The sequence below is a fragment of the Glarea lozoyensis genome (assembly GCF_000409485.1).
Source record: "Glarea lozoyensis ATCC 20868 chromosome Unknown GLAREA7, whole genome shotgun sequence".
In the NCBI taxonomy this organism is placed as follows: Eukaryota; Fungi; Ascomycota; class Leotiomycetes; order Helotiales; family Helotiaceae; genus Glarea; species Glarea lozoyensis.
The window spans coordinates 2,569,826-2,589,709 of record NW_007361002.1 but is presented as its reverse complement, the minus strand read 5'-3'; the positions used below and the strand labels follow the sequence as shown (position 1 = coordinate 2,589,709).

Genomic DNA, 19,884 nt, shown 5'->3' with positions numbered 1-19,884 from the left:
CACAAATGAAAATGACTTAACAGCTTTCGAAGCCTCAGGCCAGGTCTGTCAACCGTATGGCCGTACATAGAATTTCAGTCCCACATTTGAAGACGTATTCTGGCCTTGCACTAATCTGACCTCCGTCACAGACAGAGGTTATTACCAACGCTCTATCGAAGGTGCTTGGCAGTTCGCGCATTTCATGTGCTCGCATCCGAGGAATCCGCAAGTTCTGATATAATGCGGCATGTGTTGTTCCTGACCAAGTTTAGCCTCTCGCGCTAAGGGCGTAATAAAAGATCAAGGTAAGTTTTATTTTAAGCTCTTGATCAAGGAAATGAGAAAATATTGACATACTTGAGTGGCTCGTGTTCCATTCGCATGAAAGTGGCTTTGACAACATTGCCATGCCAAACGTGGAATTAAAGCCGGTAGTGGTGAGATACGGACTTCAAGCTCCTGTTGGTAGGCAGAGGTATTCTTATTTGATTCCGACATAGTTTTGTAAAAATGCTCGAAGCTTAGACAATAAAGTCTCTGAGAAAGATTATTGTAAATTGGTAGAACATATGGCAGAGGGGTATAGTAAGTCTATTTATATGTCGCAAGAACCAATATCGCGATTTAGTGAATTAGACCATATGTCCCACACTAACAACTTAACGATGACAGCAGGGTATAATGATTTGTTGATTCACTCTTCATTATAGTAATTCTCTTTTTGCGCCGAGGTTGTTATTATCATGGAATGAAAAGCCGACCATCGCTCCTTCTTCACCATATACAAGACATCGGTTTCTCTACCTACCTAGGTAGGTAGAGTTTGGACACATGTAGCACTTGTGATGTTCCATTTTTGAGCATCCCAAACATCTATCCCTATTCCCTATGCCTTTACAATTATTTCCTCCGCATGACGACAGGCGCTCGGGTCTCATTTTGGGGATCTAGACGCCAAAATATCATTTAGCATCAACGATGAAGATCAATAACCGAATGTCCTATCAGAAGACTGAAGGGTTTACACCAATCCGACCATCCACTAGAGCTGAAGCGGAGGATCATGGCTATTTCCACTCTCGTAAGCCCAGCAGTGCAGGAAATGGCAGTGCCACGAGCGAGTCAGAAGTGTCGCCTTTTGGCATGTCGAAACCTCCGACGTTAATGAGGAGACCACAGTACACAAAAGAACAACCCAAATCCGAAGTTCCAGAGACAGATACAGCAATTGAGGCAGTATCGCTTTCAAGTCGTCGAAATTTGCAGCGCGATCCATCGTGGGCACCAACACCTTCCAAATATATAGGCCGCGACCGCGACACCTCCGAATCCAATGGATATAGGGACAGCTTCGCAACACATTCGCAATCTGGTCTGGCTTCTGGTCATCCTGCAGACCCGCCACGACCTGCAAAGGAGGGGATGGAGTGGGTGTGGTTTCCGGAAGGATACTGGGCAGAGCGCGAAAGAAAGGAATTGTTCATGATGGAAGGCAAGCAGAAGACAATCCAAAAGTGGTTCAACCGTATCCCGGAAACAAGGTTCATAAGCCCTTTCCAAGACCAGTCGCCGAATGATAGTCCAACGAAAACACTTATACCTAGAATCAAGATTGGAAGCATCAATACCAGAAAGAGTTCGTCGAAGGCAAGCTCTCGAAGATTGAGTGAGAGACAGAGTGAACCGGGTTTCAGCAGCTCTTTCGGCAGCAGAATTAAGAAAATAAGTACAAATAGGCTCTCGACTTCAAGTCGTGGAGAGCAAGAGAAGTCGGGCTTGTACAGCAGGACCAAAAAGACTATTGAAACGCGTTTGCTTGGAAAGCACCAAGAAGTAAGAAACAACACCAACTGATACATTTTTGAAACACTAATGACCTATTTTGAAGCGATCTCAAGAATCTAGCGAAGAGGAAAAGGGACCCGCGTCTCGTACGACAATTCTCTTGCAGGGCACCACCCACCCACTCGAGGTCTTTGAACAGCAACAGAAAGACCGACAGAGGGTGGAAACCCGACTGTTGTCAATTTATCCACCTGCTTCTCCGGATGGTCGCCGCCGTGGACTTGCTCCGTGGCATCGTCGACAATCACACGAGTCAATGCTCTCGGTTTCAAGTTCGATTTACAAGATCCTCATGGGGAAGTCACCTGCTGCTACCCCGGCATCTCATCAGTCGAGCGGAGGGAGTGGAGGGAGTGGAGGAAGCTCGAGAAAACCGGGCAAGGGCGCGGCAAAATGTAGGATGGTTCCTTTCAAAAAGCACCTTTACATGACACACCTCGCCCAAATTACTGACGTGTAATTAGTCGATCCTTCGGCACCAAACGCAAACACGTTTCTGCCAACGGTAAGAGCCACTGTAGCCATCAAATCTATGTTTCTACATCTCCCGTGCTAATAGAGCATTCTGGACAGGAAGCGAGACGCATCACCACTCCACCGATGTCCGAAAGTGTACCAGCGAAAAGCCCTGCAGGGTTCTTTTTCGATGCTACACCTATGCTTAGTCCAGCTGTCGATAGTTGTAACGGAGATCATAATCCAATGGATGTCTCTTCTGGTACCTCAGTACGATCTCGGACAGCGACGAGAAGGAGCCGCTTCATGGGGCGCTGGTCTCGGTCGGCATCAGGACAGAAGTCTACCGATAGATCCACGCTGGCAGCTAATAAGTCGGAATTCGAGCTCAACATACCAGAGCATCTTCCAAGCAGCCCTCTGTGCCCTCGAAATCCTAAGCACAAGAGTGGTGGCAAGGGCGTTTGTGTATATCACGGTCGCGGAGCGGAGAATACTGGGAGCCAGAAGTAGTGATATTTTAGTCTTTTGAGACGTAGTATTCGGTACTTAGACTGGTAGACCGGTTTGCCAAAATACAATGAAGATCAATCAAAGGTCCATTCTTGTTGTGGATGAAATAGATGTGATCTTTTTAAGGGTGTTGCTTGTCGTTGAGAATGGAGCATCAATACGACACGTGATTTGGTGATTGCGTTGATGGTAGCTCCCGTCGGTCGTACATAACACCTTTCCGCTTCACTTCACGGCTTTATCCTACAACTAAGCTGTCGCAACTCCAAGAAGCCACAATGAATTCTTCGCAAGATCCGTTAGTCCTACTCAGGCAAGCAATCTCTTCAGATAGCCCCTGTATACCCACAGCTAGCGCCGACGCGATAACCAATTCGAGCCTCGCAACAGCCGCATTCCTTCACTTTACGTCGCCAGTCCAGCTGTCACTTCCACTTTCTACACCGACGCGTTTTATATCGAAAGGCAAACCTGTGAATCTTCGGAGTATATACTTTGCTTGGTTAAAGAAGGATACCACTCCTTCGGAATACAATGCTGGGGTACAAGCCTTGAATGCGGAGTTGACTGAGGCTGGGAGTACGAGCGAACTGGTGGAGGGGCTGTCATATGTTGAACGTATCGATTTGACGACCTATCTGGAAGGTGGAACAGAAGAGAGCGAGTATATCAAGGCCTTGCCGGCCGATACTTCAGCTGCTCTAGCTTCGGCGCAAGTCGCGTCTGGCGCAGCAGGCGGAATTGCGCCTGTTACAAGTGGTCTCGCAGGACGACAGGGAAAAGACATTGACCCGAGACTCCAAGAGATATACAATGGAGAGAGGCGGATGGGTGACCGCAATAGTGTTCTGCGTGGGATCAAGCCAACCGTAAGATGCCACGGTTATGGCTGTCCATTCTACTGAGCTGAGGGATGTGGCTAACACTGTTGTTGTTGTAGGATTTCTCTCATGTCCGAAAGATGGCGGCACCTTTCACTGCCCGAAAAGCCGCACAAGCTGCTCAAGCTGCGAAAAATACAACGCTAGCTCAGCATCCAAAAGCGCCAGTTAGACGACCCGACCCTATTATCCTTCTTTCGCCGTCAGCCTCGTCCCTTCTCCGTATGTCGAATATCAAGTCGTTTATGGAAAATGGGGTCTATATTCCACCTGAATCGTCTAGCGCCACGTCAAGTTCTTCCGCCTCTATTCTGCACATCACTCGCCTCCTCCCTGGCATTGATCCTGCTCGTCCCATGCGCTTCATTATTGTAGATACCCCTGAGCAATTCAAGCCTGAATACTGGTCTAGGGTGGTTGCCGTTTTCACGACTGGTCAGGTTTGGCAATTCAAGAGCTACAAGTGGCAGGAGCCCACCGAGTTATTCAGACATACATTGGGCGTCTACCTAGGATGGAGAGGCGACCAGCTGCCGCCTACGGTCAAAGGATGGGGTCGTGGTGTTTTAGCAGCGCAGGTTGAAAAATGGAGTCAAGGAGCCAGTCATGCGAGCCGATGGCGAGATCGCGAAATTGTGGAAGGCATTTGGAAATCTATTGAAGAAAATATGAGGAGCAAGGGGTGGCGGAGAGATTCTGGTCCTATGGTTGTCTAACAACATAAATTTATACTGGCAAGGCGTCAGGCGTTTCGGACAAAAAATGTCCGGGCTATGATATCCAATTCAAAATGATTGTGGTAGGCAGCTCACTTTAAGCTTGGAAATACACACTAGTAGGTGGAGAATGAAAGTGGCGTTCTCCATTGCGGTGAGACTCCGTCGTTGACGGAAAATATGGGAAGTCGTGTTGAAGGCTTTCAATGTCCAAACGGCTCGCATGCCCGAGACGAACTTGAGCCACCAAATTCTACTTCACAAGGAGAAATTCAAACTTTATGTGTGGAATGCGTTAGTAGGCTGGTAGTTTCTCGTACTTTGACAAGCGCCATCCAGCGAATGTTTCCATAGGCCGTGGCGAACGAACTGTCAAGCCAATTGAAAGCTATGGATTTACAGCATATCTGTAGTCTGACGTGTTATGAGGTAGCCAAATCGCCAAGCGGCCTTAAATGCAATCGAAAGTCGAACCAACTTAAAGTCGCATTGTCTACAGAGTGCTTGTTGGGATGTAGCAAGGGTGAACTGAAATTGTTGATACGTGAATGTGAAGCACAGTAAGATTTGGTGACAGGTTAGTAAAGTGAGCTACGGACAGGCAGTCCTAGTTGAATGCGATACTTCCTAGCAGCTAATAGTCGAAGGCTCGCTTGATCGAAAACTGATTGTGCTCAGCAGATCTACAACAAACTACCTTCCAAAATGTAGGTCTTATCCATTTCTTCACGTCTTCAACCTTCTTGGATTATGTTTAATTATTGCTGTCACCATATGTGGTAATTTGTAATTTTACAGGCACTTACTTGACTTACCGATATCCACGCCAAATATTTAGAGAGCCAAACAGGCTTCTACTCTCTTGTTCGCTTGCTCGGGAGTGATTTTGAATTGTAACGCCTGTCTTTCAGCTCCAAAACTACCCTCCACACGGATGGGACAAAGTGCTTCTCGACTTTGACCTGTTCTATTAAGTTTCATGCCATATAGAGGGTCTTTAACATTCAAGGGCTACAACAGAAGACACGTTTGCTTATACCCTTATTCATTTCACTTCTCTGTCATATCTGGTAAAGTCATGTTACCTGACAACATTTCTACTCACTTCTACTCATTTGCAATGTCTACAACTTCTAAATTGCCGAAATCTTCCGGGGAAACAATGTTGAAGGGTGACGAATAACTCGACTACAGTCTACGCCTTAGACGAGAGGTAACCATAGCGCTTATTCGCCAGAACAGCATGAAATTGCAGTTACTGAATGTTTCGGTTTCATTGAACTCATTTACCTATACCTCAAGCTACTGAATGGTGCTGATTATCATTGCGGTTTTCAACAAATGAATTATAAAACATCGGGCTCTCACGTTGTTACTACTCTAAATGAGATAGCCTTGAGTCATAACCAGGGAGTTTACGGTCATTTCGGTCTAAAACTTAGGTAAGTGTCATGCTTACCGGAGTCGAGTTTAGGTTTCTCGAACCCTCAGAATGTGTTCTTGTGACAGTCAAAGATGGATAGTTCCGTAAATTTGGGCTCGATGACGAGGAAAATCGGAGTAATATCCTTTTAGGACCGATGATTGTTAACGCCTTAGATATTTTCAAACTCTACTTGGTTACTGTAATTCTCGATACTTGTTTTATCTACTCTAGTGATCTTGATCTCCACCTCCAGGAGCTTATGGCGAGTTTGTGTTAAAAATTCTTACTTTGAATTGCCATGATAATTAAACCCCTACCCAGTCACTCTCTATCTTGATGCAGCTCATGTCCCGAAGGGTTTAGCCAGACTTGAAATATTTGAGATTGATTTATTAGGCTAAAAATATCCCTTTTCAAAAGTTTGCAGATTCTTGTTTCCGAATAACTTCAACCGACCAGCCAAATCGTGACTTGGAAATTATCATCCCATCATCTTTGGTATCATTGAACTACCCAATGACTCCGTCTCACATGCTCACTCTCAATTTTCCTAACTCGGAAAAGGCTAATAAGTCTTAGAAGTTGGGTCATCTTTAACAATTTTAACATGTCTCATCAGAAACTCTTTCAACCTGGATATGAGAAAGCTCTTCCGAAGAACCAGTCAAATAAGTATCTTGGACTATATTCACTTTGGATTAATCATTGAAACTCATTATTTCTCCATGGTAAATAGGAACTTTTGTTGCATATCGCACACATTCACTTCCCTAAAACTCTTGACAAAATCAATTCTCTACACAACTTTATGAAATGGCATTTGGTATTTTTCCGATTCCATTGGCATTCATGGATTCCAATCAATACCGCAAGACGTGTTGTTATACAGCATTATAATTAATTGTGATTAGAAAGTACGGGATGTGATGGCAGCATGTGTTCTGTAGAAAAGCATGCAAAAAGGTCGGCGCTGCCTGTACCCCGATTCCAGAAAATAGAGTATTTTTAGAGATTTAGTCATTCAAGAACACGAAGCTGTAGGTTAGCGATGTAACGCTCCTTATTAACATCTTGATGTCCGACATGTAGCTGAATCTGGATCAGCGAATAGAGTTGCAGAGACATCATCCACCACAAGTCCACCAACGCAACTTCACCAAGCTTCTTCTCACAGCAAATCTACCATTCGACTAATCCAGCAATCACTTGGCTGAAAATGTGACCTTCTCAAAGCCGAAATATCCCATCAGTTGAAGTATATCAGTCAAGATACGAAATGAAGTAAGCATAGTCGAAAATCGCCGTAAAGCTTACGTGAAAAAGGGGGGAGGCTCGCTTACACGCAACCGAACGAAACGCATGAGTAATCCCAGCAGAACGTGGCAGAGAAGAGGCGCAAAATCTCAGACGAAGGCCCGATACAGATGTTTCGTCTGACTGTAACTAGAGTATTGGTGATGCTAATTGTCGCGGGTTGAGCTGATATAGTTGTAAGATATATTGGTTTGTGATTACGAGCAAATCAGAGCTTGAAAATCTTCTCGAGGTGATCTTGCGATGAAAATTGTAGAATTTCATGTAAGAAGTGAACACTGCCGTTTGACAATTGATCTGGCTATTTGAAAATAGTATATTATCCTTGTCAACGTCGAAAACATGCAGGCATGCTCTGATGCTTAGCGTTCGTGCTCTCTTGTGTTCTGAAAGTAGTAAATATCACTGCTGGTGTTAGGGTTATTGCGTTAATTGACATGAAAGGCCCTCATCCATTTGGATCTCACAAAGAAAAGAAACCTAGATCTGTTTCGAATTTTGTGGAAAGACACACCCAAATGAAGGGTCTCCAACTACTGATGAGCTGACTACTTGCGAGATCTCGGAACCTTTAGATATACTTCTCACCGAAATGAGGCACTTGTCTCAGAATATCAGAATTTACGGAGGGTCGGAAAAAGATACTTCATTAAGGTTCCAAAAAGGCACGTAATAAAGTTTATGCTTCGCCGCAAATTCCACACGACCATAACCTCTTTGGCCAATAACATCTCCAACACCGCCATTTGAACCTCCAATGTGCCACTGAGCAGGCAGTCCCAATCAGAGACGTTCCCACCCTCGTACAGCAAGCCGTCTGTATAACTCGCTGTCTCTGAACACAGGTTCGTGGATAGATGTGCAAAGCACAACCTGGCGCGACACCAACGCGAGAAGGGATATTATTGCATGCGGCAAGACACGCTGCCTCGTGGAACTTTCCAATTATCATCACGGCCTGCGGCATCTCCGGTTACGGTGGCAGCACGAGGGCACATGTGGTGGTTGGCCGTTTGCCTCGTGGCTATTTCTCTTGCTATCCGCGTCGACCACCCCCATTGGAAAGGCTTCTGCAGGATACCGTCAAGGAACCAACGAGCTGGGAAGGGCCACGCTGTTTTTAGAAATAGCTGCACAACACTGACGTCGTGTGAGACACTTGGGCGGTTGGGGTGCAGCAAAAAAAATGCATTCTGGGAGGACCTAGAACTAGAATCGGTCCACCTAACATCAGGAGATTCAAAGAACATACACTGAAGCGCGAATCAAAATGATAAAAGGAGGACATAAGAAGGAAAATTAGTCAACGATAGTAAAGCCCGAAGCTGAAAAGGCGTTCTGTTTGTCCTGTGAATTCGCGGATTGAAATCACGCCGTGTCTTTTTTTAACTCTCATGCTACTTTGTGGCACGAGAAGGCGGGACGTCCCAAGCGGAATAAACATGTGCACAAAAATACAGCATGTCGTCCAGGGTCTCCGAAAGTTGGGAAGCCGGGCTGGGAGCTGGGACAAGTTGATCCAAGGGATCAGCAGAAAGTGGCTTGATGTCCCTGCTGTAAATGTTATTAACAACATGAAGCTCAAGGGGGAAATATTTTTAAAGGGGTTTGAATGCCAACCGAAGCGAGAGCTGAAACGTTCTAGAAATTTTCCACAAAGGGGAGTGTTGAATCCCGATATATTAGTAAATTCATTATTCCTTCCCCTTTCCTTGCTGCCAGACGATAGGTTCCTATTGACTGGACGATGCGGGCTTTCGAGTTCGCGTAGTCAAGAAGTCAACTTGTGGTATAGGGGCTACCAACGACGGGTTCCTGTTGAACCACCGTTGTCTTGGAAGAGGCGCCTTTCACACGTGGCCATCTTCCAGTAACTTTCGGAGATTGTACCCAAGATCCATGTGAGACGTTGAGATGAGGCGAGTTGAGGTCAAGATGTGACGAGTGGAGCGAAGATCACGTCTCATCGACGCCGGGAAGGAGCAAACGGGAAGGAGCAAACCACTTTCGCTTATGCCAAACCCGGTCTCGGAGCATTTGACAAAATCGTTCGAGAAGGTCCATGGAACATTCTTATTTCTCGTCTTGCAATGTTGCATACATGTCAGCCGACAAATTTTTAAATCATCAGTCTTTTGAGATATGTCACCTCCTGCGTTGAGTGCGATTGATTACCCGAAATGACAATGCTGTCCTCTGTTAGCACCTGTTTCAGTTCAATTAGCATGATTAGATTCATTCCCAACCATTTATCACTTTCCGTAGCTGGTGGCCGACTAGCAGTAGCTCGACAACAAATTTGAATTAATTAAGTGGTCACTCATCTCAGACATACGCAATCACTCTTTGAAAGTACGGGTTTGGTTCGCCATTGGACACTTTAAAGATTGAGAATGCAACCTGGCTGATCTACGGCATCAACCAACCTTTTCTTTTTCCTCTTACACTCTGACAGTATTCTGATTGATTCGCCACGCTTCACCGTCTTTCGAATGTGGTGATTGTCATGTCCACTTTCCCTTTGCACTCAATTATTGATTGTTGTGGTAACATTGGCCAACTGATCATCTCGCCCTATCCTCATTCCATCCAGTCCGCCGCGAGCGCCATGTGGCATTTACGAACTCACGGAGATCTTCGCCCGCTCTACGGAGGTACCCTTGTGAGTCTTCATATCCGGCGGCTTTGCTGTGAGATCATGCTTATCGACATTATTCTAAGGCTATCAAAACTACCTTACGAACGGGATGAAGATAACGAGGCTTGTCTGTCTCAGTAGATTTGTCGACTGTACTGGTGGAAAATAATTTAGCGCCTAAAATGGGATGTCTTTCCATACACAGGGCTGAGACCAAAAACGCGACGGACCAGCTGCCACGTGGAAATGATGAATCTACCGATTTCTAGAATTGGCTGTCAGCCCCAATATTTTGGGAGCTACCTGAAAATCATTCTCTTCCCCTCAAAACAACATCGGCAAGCCATTAATAATACTCTGGCTCTGTCTGGAAGGTCTTACCTGAAGACGGGTATGTCTATTTTACGTATGTTTTCCCGAATTATGGTGCGGGAAAGTGTAGGTAAAACGAGCGCTAGTCACTGTTAGTGCTACTCAGACGCATTTCCGTTTGCCATGTGGCCTGACTTATTATTACTGCGTACATGGCATGGCCTGACCAACCTCGAACGGGATATGTAGCAAGGCTTGGGACAACGCCAGGCTAGCGATGTAGGCAGAAAAGAGAAAAACGTGGGAGAAAAGATGCGACGCTGCTTTTGCTTGTTGGTGGGAGTGAGGGGTTGGTGTCATTCACACCACAACTGAAGCCTCGCAGTCCCGTCTTTCGGAATTAAATTGTTTGCTTCCATTTATTTGACTATAAGTATTAGGTCATCTTCTTATTATTGCCGCTTACTGTTTCTAGAGTATTGAGGCTCTTTCGGATTCAAGACCGCCATCATCTTTCGCTCCCTGTCGAACCCCGCGGCGCTCGCGGAGGCTTTCTTTATCGGCTGAAACCACCAATGATCATTTTCCGATGGCGTGGACACGTACGAGTACATCATCACTAGCAAGTTATCAAACATCAACCACAATTGCTGACGGATCGACACGGCAGTGATGATATGTGTGTCTCTTCCGCATATCTCCCTTGAACGAGCGCCTATGAAAAATTAGGCCACTTCAATGCCTCATGCGTGGAGCATTTCACCACGCTCACCACTACCTGTACGGGCATGAATGCATGCCGGAAATGTACAGCCATCGCTCACCAAAATTTCATAAATGACAAACTGACAATTCTCACAGCGTGTTTGGTTGCTCAAACAACATGACTGTGAATTACACCCGCATTCAATCAATCCACCTCGCGTTTAGTAACTGTGGTTAGATGTAAGACTTACGGTGTGAGCTTACCGGCGATGTGATGTCGATGCAAAACTTCATACTAGTTTATGACTGATATGGACCCCGGATCGACCTTTATATTCCCATCGGTCTTAGGACGCGCCCGGCAGATGCGATCGCTTTTTGCGTACTTTCGAAACGTGGATCGTTCGAAGGACAAGGTTTGTAAGACCATACTCCGCCAATCCAACAACTAAAACATGAACCCTCGTGGCAGGAGTAACTCGATCTGTGCTACCGGATGGAACACTAAAAGAACATTCATGCGGTTGTCCATCCTATCATCGTAGACCTTCTCGAATATTGAGCGCCATTTGGAAAACCCGAGATCTCTTCCCGTTTGACGGCGTACCGACTATTATTCGACCATAAATCATCAACACAGGTAGTTCCAAGGTAAGATATATTTTCTGCATGAGTTCGTCGCTGTCTTATGTTGGGGCTTTTTGTGGCGAGCTGAAAGGAAGAAGCTGCCGAATGCAAATAAGATGACCGGCATCAATCTTTACGCTTTCGGAAATATTTTCTCTCAAGGTGCCCGGGGAAGCAAGCCCGCAGATCTTCTCTTCTATCCTTTATGACTATCTCTCGTTCACACGTGTGGGATAGAGTGATCTCAGATCTGATCGACATGTTGTCTTGCATTGCGCTCTTCATGGATCTGTCTTTATAAGTTTATAAGTGATGATACAAGACCTGCATATAGTGACTTCTTGCCATATCAATTACTCTTTTCAATCAACTGAAGTCAATTTGAAGATTTGGTAGTGAAGTTCCGAGATTTGCCGCCCATCGAGCAAAAAGTACGAGTCTGGTTATTTACAAGCTCGAAATAGAATGTCTCGCTTCTGGTTGCTTCACTGAGAAGAGGAAAGTCGACACTGATCTAAATACACCAAGATACAGTATCCGAAAATACACGAAACAGACGCGCAGACGCCGCACCGCATCCCTTTCCTTTGCGAACAATCGTAATGAGAAGCATTTGACCGACCTCCTCATATGGACTATATGGCATATGTACAATGGTGTACTGCTACCCACCCTCATGTGGAGCTCGGTCGTGTAACAAGGTAAAAGACGACTGACCGTTTCACAGCAGCAGTAATTTCATGCGTGGCTTGCTTGGAAGTATGGCGTTGATCAATTATTACAGAAAATGGGTAACATCTGATACTGTACGAGTACGATCTTTATCATTTACGTGCTATCAGATATCAACACATCGTGAGTCGTCCCACCGAAGCATTGAAACATTGATCACTCGTATGAGATCCACAGTTAAGCCGTGATCCCTACTGGCTAGGCTACCATGTTATAAGCGGTATCACGACCGAAGCCTTATGGGTTCTAGGATGATCCTGACTAAGACAGCTCACCGCAGTTCGTCCTGGACCAAGAAAAGTTTCTGCCATGGGTGATTTTCCCACGATCTCCGGTGACTTTGTTTCAATTCAAGCCGCCGCTACCGAGATTAACATCCACGGCCGATGGCTCTACCAGGTATCCAAGTACTTCGGTTCATATTACTTCGGCCGACATGGCAGGGGCAGAGGCCGCAAGACAGGACTGCTCGACTGTATAGGACCGTGTTGGCATTGGGAAGTTGACCTCAGTGGTAATGGTTGGTGAGAATAATGCAGGCAGAGTGTGCGGTGGCCGTAGCCGTGGCCGCTCGACATGAAACGGGACAGATTCGTTGATATGGCTGGGATGTTCTGGCGCCAGGCTGGGGACGCACATGGTCCACTGCTGTGATGATTGGCCGAGATTCAGTCACTACAAGCATTTTGCATTATTCCGCAACGCGCTGGCTCACGTGCTCACATCCTTGTTGCCACGAGCGAACAGAGATCGGTCAGGGGTATTGCCCACGCTTTGCTCCCACGAGGTGCGCAGGTTGGACGGCGGAGTGAAAAAGCCACAGATGCTCTGCAGCAGTGCCGCTTCTATGGGCAGCGACCTAGAGAGGTGGGTGCAGGTTCGACTAGAACGAGACGAGACTAGACTCCGGAAGTCCACCCACACGACACGGCAACCAAGCGTGTTCACTGTGCAGCGAGCGCACTGCCAATCCTTTCCGCTTTGTTCTTTGCCTGCACTTTTTCACTCTTTCACACGTCGCTGCCATGCTTTGTCACCCTGGAGCCACGCGGGTGAAAGAGATCAGCACGGTGGTGGCCGCTTGTCCCAAAGCGGCTGTACGTGGTATGGTTGGTATTCTTCTTTGGGCAGAATTGCCGCTGGCTACGCGGGACGGAGGGCTTTCTTTGTTCCTTGGCACGTGCTTCTCCTTTAGCTCTTTGAAGCAGTGCAGTGCAGTTTCTGCTTGCAGCGTGGCCGTGGCCGTGGCCCATCGTAAAGCAGCAGGAAGTGGAGAGCGGTGCCTGTTGGTGCCCGTGCAAGACCACGCACACAGCACGTTGAGGCGGCCCCCCTGCCTCGAGCCTATGAGGTACGGGTACTGTACTTGCTTGGTACTGTGTTATTATTACTTGGTATTAATTGTCTTTGTAATAAAGCTACTTCGTAATTATGTGTGCCAGAAGCTGTAGGTTGTCAGTCCTGTAACCTGCCCAGCTCCTCCGTAATTGCACCTCAATATTACATGATTACAGTAACTCGCGCTGGCGACCTGTACCTCGCCTCTTCGCCTAGGACCCTACCAGCCCAGCCCATCCTCCCACCTGCTCCCATCTGCACTCCCAGAAATCCCCCAAACCATAACCTAACCACCTTACGCCTTGTCTCTCCTCCAACGTTCTTCTTAATCTCCCCCATACTCGCAGTCTCGCAGACCGTCGACACGACGTGCGATCCAGAAACGAAGTAATCGACGTCCCTTTCACGCTACCGATCTGACACACACGTCGAAAACACTCGCTCTCCACCGATCCACTCCGCGCCGGACTAGCCTTCGAGTCCCCTGCTCCGCTCTCTCCCAAGTCCCTCTCTAAGTCCCCTCCTCGCAGTTGCCAGTCGGCCATCTCGAGCGGCATTCGCACCCCAGGCCACCGACGACTGATTCACTGGAAACACGCTCCTAGCCTCCTTGCTCCTAACTCCTTGCTCCTTGCCCATATCAGACATACTTGTAGTCTTTAGCCTGTTAGCCCGTCTACTCTCCTGTCCCAATCTCTAGTCTCTAGTCTCTAGTCTCCTAGACCTGTGCACTTCCGCCCGCTACTGGATTGGGAGCGACTAGCTTCGCTATTGGATTGTTTGCAAGGGAAAAGGGTGGAAAGCACGACGGAATTCGGATCGGCCAGAACAGTCAAAGCATATGGCGACTGCCGCAACTAGTCCACCTTCACTCTCGCAACTTCCCGCACCTCACTCCCATCTTCAACCTCATCTTCAACCTCACCTTCACTCGCAGACTCTCCCTCTCTCCGCACCGACGCCCGTGGATGCTCTGGTCGCTCAACTGTCGACCCCTCCTCCAGAACCACAACCGCAAACACAATCCCAGATCTCAATTACAAAACCACCCGCGAGCAAACCGCCATTGCATTCCGAGTCCATCACCTCGTTCATCCCGTCGCCGAATACCGTAAAGTCGATACGAACGAACTACAAACATCGGCAGTCATCTCTCTCCACCAGCTCGACCAAAGGCAATCGGCCCTCGATCTTCAACTTTGCTACACTGGCTCGCGAGAAGACCTCGAGTGCACTCGCAAGTCTATCAGAGCCGACCCTGCGGACACAACCCTCGTCTGGCAGTCTATATCTCTCGGCGCAGAGTTCACCCAGCTCGACCTCGCCTAGTCGTACCAGCCCTCGATCCCCAAGTTCACGGGAAACATTGAGATCAGTCTCGCCCAATTCTCGGACACCCACCACCTCGGGCTCTTTGGCTAGCACGCAAACCGTCAACTCTACCAATCCAAGTCTGTCTCTATCCGAAACGAACCCGCCCTCACAGGCGTACACCAATACCAGCAGCGAGACAGCCCAACCCAGATCAACGGTACCCAAACCAAGTCACAACAAGATGCATCAAACATCCTCGCGCTTGTTGCGCATGACCTCGGATGACAGGCCATTCACCAGGGTAGGACATGGCGGACAACTTACTTTTCATGTACCAATTGATGGCTAACCTCTTTTAGGATTTCAAAGATCTGTTTTCCACTCTGGTTGTTAGTCTGCCATTAGCACCACACCGTGTTCGATTAACGAGAGTCGATCATTCGTTCATATCAGAAGAGGCGATTAACAATCTTGGCTCCCTCAAATTCTCCCAATCGAACCGTATGCCGGATCCTAAAGACCCGTCACGCATCGTGACCACGACGACCACTACAACATTTTCAATGGCTCGTGAGATGGCAAGGTCGGTATGTCAGCGATTTCTGGATGCTAGGTTCGTAGAGTCGGCCGATGGCAAGCAGGCCAAAGAGTTCACCATGAAGAGTTCTGTCTGGCAATTGACCCCCAAAGGCATACATGTGCTGGAACGGTTCTGTGCAAGAAATGGAATTCAGCAGAAGCACGTCATGGAACTTATCAGCTCTCCCCGCAATACCATGCGGCTGGTGATTCTTGAGAGAGATTTAGCAACGGACAAGCTTTCTTCAGATCGCAGTACTATCGAAGTAATTTTCCGCCGGTTTGTCGGTACTAATGGTCCCAATGTAAAGAGCAGCACTAGTTCTGCAGATTCTGACTCTTTGAGCGAATACAAGGACGGAATCGCGGGTGTTCGTATGGCTAGCGAACGCAAAGTTGGATCGCCACCAAGAGTAGTTTACCAAACCTTCACCGGTAAGGCCGCTACAGACTGGTTGATGGACTGCTGCACCACGGTTGACCGACGAGAAACTACGGAAATGGCAACTCTATTTTTGGAGCAGGACTTGATATGGTGTGTGCAGGCAGATAGAGTCTATCTAGCACAAACAGGACAGGAAAAGGAAGAGAAAGTGAGATTTCAACCAACGAAGCACGCGATTTACCAGCTCTCGCAGAAGGGTAAGGACGTTCTTAGCATGAATAATAGAGAGCGAACATCCGAAAGCGAGGGTACCACTCAAATTACACGACCTGGTGGTGTGAATCGCGATTCCAACACACAGAAATTAGAAAAAATCTTGAACGACGCTGCATTGAGACTTCTCTTCAGAGAAAACCTCCGGGACACGCATTGCGAGGAGAATCTGTCATTCTACTTGGATGTGGATGAGTTCCTAGCTTCTTGCCGGTTAGCCATCAAGGCCAACTCTCCTAGCAGGGCAAGTAGCAGCAGAGGTACATCCGGACAGAGCCTAGATTCAGTCAAGGAGACGATGGCTTCAGCGTATGGTATTTACAATGCTTTTCTGGCTCCAGGATCTCCTTGCGAATTGAACATCGACCATCTTCTACGCAACCAGCTAGCTACAAGGATGACCAAGGCTGTAGGTCAAGATGCTGCGATGATCGACAGTTTGATTGAAGTCACCGATCTTTTCCAGGAAGCTCAAGCGTCGGTCTTCAAGCTCATGGCTAGCGTACGTATCCCTTCATGTCGTTGGAAGCTGCAACTAATATTCAAGCAGGACTCTGTACCTAAATTCATGAAAAGCTCCAAGTACGAACAAACGCTCAAGAACTATGACTTCGACTCCCTCGCTGGAAGATTCAAAGAAGGCATGCACCTTCCCGAACGGAGCATGAGCAGGTCGAACCGATGAGCCTTCTCAAATGATGAGGAATAGCACAACACAAAAGTTTTTTTCTTCCACCTCGGTCGATCTCTGGACGACCAATCAGTCATTCTTCGACATCAGTTATTTCGAATCCGACATTTTACGATTCTTCGATAAATGGAGATAATGTGTTTTAGCGCCTGCATAGATTCCCCACGTTGTTTCGACGTTCCGACATCGAGCCACTTAATGATATAATGTCCTGGCTGTGGCTTGATACGTTGCATATGGCGGTTCTCATACCGGATACTCTCTCCTGCTTGTGTATATTGCATTTCTGGCGTTCGGTTCGGTCATAAGATGATCAATAGAAAGGATACTCCGCTTCATTTGCGTACATTTTAGCTTCCTACTGAAGGTGGCGGTTTTCGAAAGAGGGGCATTGGGTGGGCAGGATGTTCAAAAAAGAGGATTCTCGATTGAGCATGCGTGGAAGTTTGGGTTGGCTCTGTATTGGTGCTGACTCGGTGAGTTTGAAGTTCACTCGAGGTTGATGTTTACGGAGCTGTAGCTAAAGACCACTACCACATTAAAAGAAAGGCATCAAAATTCTAGCAATCTGCCATAAACCGGCGCGAATGTGACTTTTGTTTTGATTCATATACCACAAGAATGTCCTATTCTGCTTGGCGTTTCGAACGAAAGAATGCGGGGCTGACCACCATTTCCCCAAACTTGCGCTTGCTGCGACATGTGGCCGCATTCCTCGAGCAGCCGCAACCATTCCCAGAATACTTTTTGAGAGTAGTGTACGGCTGGAGAAATGAGATCGCAGATCTAGGAAGCTTTTCCTTGCTGGGAGCTGTTTTCATTTGGTGAGCATTGGCATGTACTCTTTGTCCCGGCATGTAAACTGCGGCGTTTTCAGCATCTCATTTGTTCAACATGCGATGGATGGAGAATGGGGCTTCAAAGACGCGAAATTGGTATATCTACGGGGCCGGGGCGAAGGGATGGAAGTTCTTCTCTTCTTTATATCAGATACTTCTTCCTGCTCAAGTTCATAATCCGCTCCTCCATCAACGAGAAATCTTCAGTGTTGCACTCCAAATTTTCTTGTTGCCCAGTCCATTCGTTTGATCCCTTGGTCTTTGACTATCACACATTCGTTTAACTCTACGCTACTTGCATCTTCTCTCAAGATGAGATTCTCCAGCACCATTGCCGTCTTGGCTTTGGGCGCCAGTTTGGTTTCGGCCATTCCAAGAGCTCAAGTTCTACCCGAGGAGGGAGCCGATCCAATTCTGCCGGAAGATGGTGGTGTTGAAGAAGGTGTCGAGGACCCTCCTATTGGTGATGGACTCCTGGACGTTGACGTTGGGGACATTCTTCCAATCGATGATGGGATCTTGAATGGCGGAGATGAGAACAACGGAGGCACAACTGGTATTCCGGGGGATGGCGAGGAGTTTGGCAACAACGCTGGTAATGAGGACATTATCGAAGACCCCATTCCCGCTGAATGTGAAGGCGGATGCCCTCAAGGCTGGGTTCTTGGGAACTACTGGCATCACGGGTGTAGCTGCTGGCACCATGGCTGGCACCCAACGATTCAAATCAACAGCCAAAACGACAACTCACAAAACCAAGATTACTCTCAAAACGACCTGAAATGGAACTCTCCAGATGTCAACCTCACCGAAACCGACAATTCCCGCAAGCACTCCCCAGATGTCGCAAACGGCGTTGGTAACGACAACGGAAAAGATAACGGAAATGGTAACGGAGCCAACGTCACTCAAACCAACGACCAGAACGTCGCTGTCGCTGTCGATGCTTCTCCATCTATCAACATCTACAATGCCGATGGATCCATCAACGAGGCCGCGGTCGAAGAAGCGGGCCACGAACACCATGGCGGCGACAAAGAGCACCACGGCGATTGGTGGCCCAAGAATGGTACTTACACTGAGATCGTGACTGTCTTGACCACCTACTGCCCGGAGCCAACCACCATCCACCAGAACGGAAAGGACTATCCAGTCAAGACTGCCGGATACGTTACCATCACCGACTGCCCATGCACTGTCGTCCACGTAAGCTCCATTCCATCTCTCATTCATGAAAACATACTAATGACCTCAACAGGACAACTCCAAGCCAACCAGCCCACCATCTCCACCAGCTCCACCAGCACCACCAGCTCCTCCAGCCGTCGTCGCCGTCGCAGGTAACAACGGTGCCTCCGCCAACGCTGGAAGCGCTGCCGCCGACGCACCACCAGCCGTCGCCAACGTCGGCAACAACGCCGGCACCGCCGTCAAGACGTCTGCTCCAGCACAGTTCACTGGTGCCGCGAGCGTGGGGATGGCTGTCAACTGGGTCCTGGGTGCCGCCATGGGTGCTCTTTACTTATTGTAATCGGATGTGTTGACTTGCATTTCCTTGTGTCATGGTCTCTTAGTCTTTAATTTTCTCTGATGGGTGAACGTTGTTGTAGATTTCTTAGGGATGGGAATTAGGGATTTTTTTTTGGGACTTTTTTCTTTGTTTCCTTTTGGGTTTCCGTTCATTGCATTAGAGATGCGTGATCATGGTGAGGGGTGAGGATCAAAAGGGGGAAAGGTCTTTGGAAAGTGTACTTGGAAGTAGGGTTATTTAATTTTATTTATTTTGAAAATTATCTAAGGGGTTTTGGATGGTATGTGAAGTGATGCCATGAACTCTAACATCGGAACAGCAAGTCCGACATGCTTAATAGTGCCTCGTCAGCATCTTCATTCTCCTTCAACACTATACTCATACCGAGTTTACCTTCTTCTTGAAATTCAGGGATTGGAGCTGGACTTACAAGATTGGTCAGGTGCCATGTATGATTTCAATAATGTGGAACACACTTCTTCAATCTTTTTCGTCCAGCAGAAAATACAAAAGAATTGTGAGTCTTGTGGTTGTCGTTATACTAAGGATCTGAATGTCTCAAAGTCCTCGCTCGAGCTTGGAGGTTTGAGATGCTCTCGGAACCAAATACTAGAAAATCTAGAATCTTAATCAAGGGACTAAAGTAGATGCTGTATCCTGCGTCTTTTCTACTCCCCTACAGAAGTGATTTCTAGCTTCCAGAACGTGGAAATACATCATGGTACCACTAAGCCACAAGCTAAAATAAGAATTACCATTCTCATTATTTACAGAAAGACAACATGGA

General features: G+C 47.4%; 4 protein-coding genes across 4 annotated transcripts; all 4 read left to right on the top strand.

Annotated features, from left to right (window-relative positions):
* Window positions 1–960: 960 nt before the first annotated feature.
* Window positions 961–2,796, top strand: GLAREA_02019 (uncharacterized protein; the record flags this gene model as incomplete). The annotated part of the gene is made up of 4 exons (XM_008089235.1): window positions 961–1,815; window positions 1,871–2,222; window positions 2,292–2,332; window positions 2,401–2,796. The coding sequence occupies 4 exons, from the start codon at window positions 961–963 to the stop codon at window positions 2,794–2,796; spliced, it is 1,644 nt and encodes a 547-aa protein (XP_008087426.1).
* A 278-nt stretch (window positions 2,797–3,074) lies between these two features.
* GLAREA_02018 (uncharacterized protein) lies at window positions 3,075–4,393 on the top strand (the record flags this gene model as incomplete). Its single annotated transcript, XM_008089234.1, has 2 exons — window positions 3,075–3,665; window positions 3,737–4,393. The coding sequence occupies 2 exons, from the start codon at window positions 3,075–3,077 to the stop codon at window positions 4,391–4,393; spliced, it is 1,248 nt and encodes a 415-aa protein (XP_008087425.1).
* A 9,933-nt stretch (window positions 4,394–14,326) lies between these two features.
* On the top strand, window positions 14,327–16,721 carry GLAREA_02017 (Regulator of G-protein signaling, RGS; the record flags this gene model as incomplete). The annotated part of the gene is made up of 3 exons (XM_008089233.1): window positions 14,327–15,100; window positions 15,159–16,538; window positions 16,587–16,721. 3 exons carry the CDS (start codon window positions 14,327–14,329, stop codon window positions 16,719–16,721), a joined length of 2,289 nt encoding a protein of 762 aa, XP_008087424.1.
* Window positions 16,722–17,878: 1,157 nt separating this feature from the next.
* GLAREA_02016 (uncharacterized protein) lies at window positions 17,879–19,097 on the top strand (the record flags this gene model as incomplete). Its single annotated transcript, XM_008089232.1, has 2 exons — window positions 17,879–18,772; window positions 18,825–19,097. The coding sequence occupies 2 exons, from the start codon at window positions 17,879–17,881 to the stop codon at window positions 19,095–19,097; spliced, it is 1,167 nt and encodes a 388-aa protein (XP_008087423.1).
* Window positions 19,098–19,884: the final 787 nt, after the last annotated feature.